This window comes from Sabethes cyaneus, chromosome 1 (assembly GCF_943734655.1).
Source record: "Sabethes cyaneus chromosome 1, idSabCyanKW18_F2, whole genome shotgun sequence".
Taxonomy (NCBI): Eukaryota; Metazoa; Arthropoda; class Insecta; order Diptera; family Culicidae; genus Sabethes; species Sabethes cyaneus.
Window position 1 is genome coordinate 129,563,728 of NC_071353.1, and position 6,749 is coordinate 129,570,476.

At 42.1% G+C, this 6,749-nt stretch overlaps 1 protein-coding gene across 1 annotated transcript; it reads right to left on the bottom strand.

The window, feature by feature from the left end:
- Window positions 1-5,206: 5,206 nt before the first annotated feature.
- On the bottom strand, window positions 5,207-6,172 carry LOC128732527 (uncharacterized). The gene has a single exon (XM_053825792.1). The coding sequence runs from the start codon at window positions 5,842-5,844 to the stop codon at window positions 5,260-5,262; it is 585 nt and encodes a 194-aa protein (XP_053681767.1). The 5' UTR covers window positions 5,845-6,172; the 3' UTR covers window positions 5,207-5,259.
- Window positions 6,173-6,749: the final 577 nt, after the last annotated feature.

A 6,749-nucleotide genomic window follows, 5' to 3' on the forward strand; every position in this document is an offset into this window, starting at 1 on the left:
GCTAAGCTAGGGGGTGCGATGCTGCGTGGTTCCCAGATGCCAGACCTCAAAACTAATATTTTGCGCAGACGGCTGAGCCACCCGGCCTTGGTAGCAGATAAGACTAATATGTTATTTTAATTATTTGTTTCGTTCCAGCTCACCAAGCACCTCCTACTGTACGTTTAAAAATTTGGCCGTAACAAGTTTAAATAATACACATGGATATCATGGATATGGAAAAAATTAAATTAATTATTGGATATTAGATGCACTGATGAAAATTCAAATGACGCAATTGTATTTCACGCGACGGATTGCTGGTGAGATTGTTCTATTTTTGCATATATATACTATATATACTATATATACTATATATACTATATATACTATATATACTATATATACTATATATACTATATACAGTTTATTATTGAATAAATCTTCCTCATGATCCTTATTGTTTGCCTTGCCCTACTAACATGATATACTCTGTTTTCCTGTAACATCTATGAAGGTAGTATGGGTTCCCTGCACTTTCAAAAGTAGATGCTACACTAACATTCCTACCCACTTCCCCTGTGGTTGTTCGGACGTAACCAGGTATATAAGGCGATTATATAGCCACCCATGATGTGTGCAGCCACATATGCTAATGCTAACGCTAATGCTATATGATTCGGTACGACAATAGATGAATTAAATGATTCGGTACGATCATTGTTGAATGAAGCATATGGTTCCGTACGACCATAGATTATTTAAACGAATCGGTACGACCATTTATAAGTAAGATGATTCGGTACGATCATTATTAGACGAAGTATATGATTCGGTATGACCATAGATAAATTAAATGATTCGGTACGAACATTGTTGAATAAGATGACACCCCGTTAGGCATACGGACGTTAGGCATACAGACGCGAAGCATAGTACGCTAGGCATAATGGATATAAGGCATACGGATACAAGGCATATAGACGCGAGGCCGAATAGACACGAGGCCGAATAGACGCGAGGCCGAATAGACGCAAGGCCGAATAGACGCGAGGCCGAATGGATGCGAGGCCGAATGGACACGAGGCCGAATGCATACTAGGCAGAAAGATACGATGGCCTAAAGATGTGCAGAGCAAAAGCAACACATATAGCATACGACGTGACATGCGGTTAATCCTCCGCTCCGTTAATCCAAAATTGATCCAATTACCGATTGGCTCAATGTAATATGCCAACCGTTTGTTTATTAAAAAGAACAGAATGATTCCTTTGCAAAACACAGTGTCGTTTAAAACACCGAAAACACGTCAGTGGTGAAATAATAACTTTAACTATTTTCCATTTTCGATTTTTTTTGTGTTTAGCGGTATTGGGTTTAATGTTCTAATATCCAAATTTTATTTTTTTGTTAAGTAAGAAGTACCCTCTGCAATAGTTCCACGACATTAGCCCAAAACCCACTAACCCGAATGTAACATAACGAATGGCTTCGTAACCGCAAGGTTGCAGAATTTGCTTGATGAGCAAATCTTTGAAGAAACAAAACCATTTTACTTAAAGACGGGATTATTCTCAGGTCTCAGGTATATTATCCCAATGATGTTCCTTATAGAGTTAATATACTGGTAAGAGGAGCTGTTGAGAATGCACCAACCAAGGATGATAACCTTATGCGGCCTCGCCAGAGTTATATAATTGCATATTGATACAATTAGATGTAATAATCTTATCGAATACTTACTTATCTAAACTGAAATGATTCCTTTAAAAGTATCAAATATTCGCAGCCCGACTACGCCTTCAATCCTCTAGGAAAACTTGTTATCTATAATGTCGCAGAATAAATTTTTTCGTATATTTCGTCATTAAATCAAAAAGTTACTTTTTTATAAAAATATATTTCGTGAATGTTACTTTTAGAAACGCAATTATTAACTTTTACCTGATGTTGTGAAGTCTGTTGTTGAAAAAGTTAAGGTTAAGTTTTGAAACGGAGTGTAGCACCCACGCTTTGCTTTCGGTTTTATTGAATCCCAAGAATACTAAAGAACACACAACACACACAACAATGGCGATTTACCTGATTATTAATTTTTTTTTTGTTTAGATTATAGTCACTTTAACCAGTTTTGGGTCATTCGTGACTTCTGCGGGGTTGGGATTTGAACCCAGGTCCTCGGCGTGAGAGGCGTGAATGCTAACCACTACGCCGGGACTGACCCCTGATTATTAATTGTTATGTAAACTTTATTTGAAAACTAGTCGCGCTCTAACCTAATTTATAAATGCTTTAACATAAGATCATCGCTTATTCAGTGTGATAGCCACAAAAAGCGGCTTCGCCGCTTTAAATTTTCCAAAAGTTAAATCGATGCGAGGACTAGGGAAAACTAACTAGGGGTCGGTAGACCTAGGAAAACGAATAGACCTAGACAGATGTGATTTCTGCAGGGGGGCTGCCCCCCCGCAGTGGCCGGCGCTTCCGACGGCGGGTCACCGGCGAACACTCGCCGTTGCCTGCGGCCGGCTCGCCCTGAATCATCTAGGAAACACGTGATACTAACATGGTAAAAAGGTTTCATATCTTATGATAAGCATAACTTGCTTAACTGAGCTTACTTTTGTCACCTCAATTTAATTGAATTAACGAATACGCCTCAAATGTTTTTAGCGATCAATTGAGAAAATTGTCGTATATTCGGGTTACTGTCACATTTAGACAAGTGCCCTTCTGTAACACCTCCGTTACCAAAAAATCACAGAAAATGAAATTCGCGTTAGACAAAGATTTGAATTGGATCTATCACGCTGTATAAAACTTCGAAATGAAATGCAAAGCCAGATGACGCACCCTGTGCCAGCAGAACACAACTGTGTTTTTAGCTTGAAAAACAGAAAGCGGCTTTGTCGTCGATGTGAGAACTAGGAAAAACTAACTAGGGTCAGTAGTCCGAGGGAAGCGAACCGGTTCGCCCTGAATCATCTGTTTGCAGCATCTGGCTAGTAAGCTGACTAACCACTTCGGTTCCTCATCGTTGTGTAGGTGATCTAATGTCTATTCGGCCTCGTGTCCATTCGGCCTCGTGTCCATTCGGCCTCGCGTCTATTCGGCCTCGCGTCTATTCGGCCTCTCGTCCATTCGGCTTTGCGTCCATTCGGCCTCACGTCCATTATGCCTTTTGGAAATATGCCCTCCCTCCAGTATGCCTCATATCCATTATGCCTGACGTCTGTATGCCTAGCGTACTATGCTTTGCGTCCGTATGCCTAACGTCTGTATGCCTCGTGTCCCGTCCCCGTTGAATAAAGCATATGGTTCGGTACGACCATAGATTATTTAGAAGGTTTGATACGACCATATGTAAGTGAATTGATTCGCTGCATAAAATGTCTTGATTAGTACGACTATAGTTAACCCTCTAACGGGCAACATCGTAAAAACGATGCGGTCAAGCTAATGATTATTTTATAGATTCAAAGTATGTACACTCAAGAGAAGCTCATGTTTGGAATTTCATGGAAGAACAATCATTATCTCTTTCGTTTTTCATGTCTAACGCTTTATCCACATATTTTTTTCAATTCAGATATTTCGCTAAATTGTTATAAACCATGTAAGTTACTCAAAGAAAATTTTTGAGGTCAATCATTTTGTTCTAGATGTCTTTTTGCTTGAGAAAATCTTAACAGAGTATGTTGTCCTTACTCGCTGTCGCTCGTTGAGACTTAAAACTAAGGGAAAGTCTCTACGTTGGGGTAGTCCTAGAAAACCGATAAATTAGTTGTTTTTCTGCGAGAGACCTGCTTGTTGTTTCCCAATGATTTGTATATCTGTTTTCTTTCCGGAAATTTCTATAATGAACTATATAATGAGCATTTGATTCATGATTTTCAAGACTTTACTATTGGGCTTCCCCGTACGCTTTATAAATTAAATTTTTCAACACTTTAAAGTACGAAGAAAACCAAGCACCTGGTTTCCGCTCCGGCCGCATTCACATCAACCGCTTAACACGTCAGAAACTAGCATTATTTGCAGCATAGAAATCTCCCTTTTTGGTTTTCCCCATGATAAAAAAAACCCAAAGCGCTTTCAGCATCCATAATATTAATCATACCGCATTCGCACGTCAGTCTTACAAGCCAAGCTGCAACTTGGCTCAACTCAAAGCATCACTCCGACAGAATTAAATGCGTTTCTGAAGGTTTTCCGTTTTTGCGCCCCTCTTGCTCCAGAAAGTTGATGACCTCATTTCTCTGTTTTTCGCCACTTTTTCACCGCAAACGATTCGCGCTTGATTGAATGTGAGCACAAGGATCCAGCAGAAGCAGCGGCAGCAGCAGCACAAAAAAGCCAACCGCAATCCAAGAGTGACTTTTTACCACCGCAGAGAAGGAAAGGAAACTTTTCACTTCCTTTTCTCATTTTTTTTCGGGGTTTCCTCTAACTGCCCTGCTGTCTCTGCGCTGCAGCGTGTATTTTCCCTTGAGATGAAAACTGCACATCAGCTCTAAAGTGGATTTGAGATCACGATTAAAAAGCACCGGAAAGTGGGAAGAAGGGGCAGTTTGCCGGAATTTATTACTGCAATTAATCCTGAAATTTACATTTCCTCATCCAGCAGCCATCCAGATACACTCGGCTCTGCTACGGAAGCCAGGAAGTTTTGAGTGCAACTTTTCACCCAACACGCTAATAGCGGCGGCAGCGGTGTCGACGACGGTGGCTGTGGAGTGGGTGGGAATGAGAAAAATTACACCCCAACAAGCAACTTCGAGCCGTTACCGCTCTGCGTACCACGCAGAAGAAGGACTCGACACCGCGCCGCACCGGTGAAAACCAACCGGGAGCGCATCCAGCAGACATGTACACACTGCGCTCGACCCGGAGTGAAGTGATTTAATTAAACGCTTGAAAACTTTTGTTTCCTTCGCCGACGCTGAGCTGGGAAAATCGCTTTCTTACGGTGGCGGGCGTTCGCTGCGCGGGGCGGCGAAAAAGGTAATTTATGAACGCGATTCTGCGACTCGCACTGAAAAATTTGGCGAGGAAACTGATTTTCGTTTCGCTTCCTAAATGGTAATTATGTTTTTTTCTGTGTTTGTCTTCTCCACTGGAAAATCTGCTTCAATTTTCTCCGTGTGTTCATGATTGGAAATGTGATAATATACTTAATAGTAAAAGGAAGTGTTACCAATATAAATGAGGTATATTAATGCCGTATTCAATCTGATTTACAATAATTTATCCCAGTTTTTGTCTCTGTTCTTGGATTTCTAAGCTCCAACCAGCTCGGCTGCACCGGTGGTGCTGCTTTCGACAGTAGCAGCGGCTGCAGCCTCGGCAGCTGCCCGAGCGGTGGCTTCCTGCTCCAAAGCTAGGGCTGCTTGTTCGGTTTCCCTCTTCTGCAAGGCAACACAGCGTCGATGTAAACCGGACAGGGGTCCCACGGCAGCAGGATAAGCGTCGTCACATGCTTTATTACCGGCTTCGTTTGCGGTCAACAATTCGTCTAATCGCTGCTGCAGATCAGCGGGTAAGGTGGCTACCGTCAAACGTTCCAGAACGGTAGAGGGCTTGGCACGGAATGCCGGACCGGCTGCGGATCGAAGCGGGAAGGTGGCCACTGGTGGAAACTGGGAAAGCGCGAATGCCGGAGCTCCTAGTGCAGGTTGTGCTCCAAACGCCGGCGGGAAGAATGCCGGTAGCGATGCTGGCGGTCCAAATGCCGGGAAATTTGCAAATCCTGGTTGGGCTGCCTGTGGTCCAAATGGTCCGAATGGGCCGAAGGGACCGAACAGGGATCCTTGTGCTAGTCCAAGGGCCAGCAGGACGACGGCGGCAGTGGCGAGTTTACTCATTTTCTAAGGATTAGCTAAATTGATTCCGCTTTAAGGTGAAGAGTGGTAAAACTATTAGTGTTCTGAATAACTGTACCACTTTGGTAAAGCGTCGAGTTAATTTGATTTCTCCGGAGTGCTTCGTTTAGCGTTTTATAGTGGTTTAAAATGCACCGACACTATCTGCCAGTGTAGTGGAGGGCTTCGGTACATATAATCCGATCCGACGAGTCGAGTGGTATCGCGTTGGAAACAGTGCAGCATCCCCGCTGCCGATGTTGGTGAGGTGTGTTAATGTTATCTCGAAGTTTGCTCTCGGGATTAAGGGATGCAAATTGGTCAACGCCGAGCCGCGCACAGCAACACGATGATACCAATGAGAATTCCGATGGGGGGTACGGCTGTTTATTTGGCGATAGTCAGGAAAAACAACGAGCACGATAAACGTTCGACTACGAAAGGGCCTGGTCACAGCTAGGTGACTAAGTTGTTTACTGGCACCAGGCGGTTTGTTGATTGTGTGGTTAAAATCAGCTGTTGTTTAGCCGGTTGTTTTTGAACTATATTTGCAAGTGCAAGTGGAAATCTACCTACTGTTGCTCATTGTCGTCATGTAAATATTCGGTTCGGTTTGTTTTTTAGAAAGGTAAAACAATATATTTAATTAAAATTGTTTGGAAAAAAGATTAACTATTCTTCCGCAAGCTGCTTCGCACTCGCACTTACCCGCCGATTCAAAATATTTTAGAGGTACAATAGAACATCTAAGAACATAGAACATAGTCAAAGAAATTTTTTAAGTTTGACAAATTTAACAGATTTCAAACGGATTACAAATTTCTCTGATTCAAAAATTACCTATCATGTCATTGCATTTTATATGAAGTTGAACTTAAATTCTTATGCAGAATTTTTTTTATATAATT

What these genes read in the sequence shown, in the direction of transcription:
- LOC128732527 (XM_053825792.1), bottom strand. Translation starts at nt 5,844, where the DNA reads ATGAGTAAACTCGCCACTGCCGCCGTCGTCCTGCTGGCCCTTGGACTA.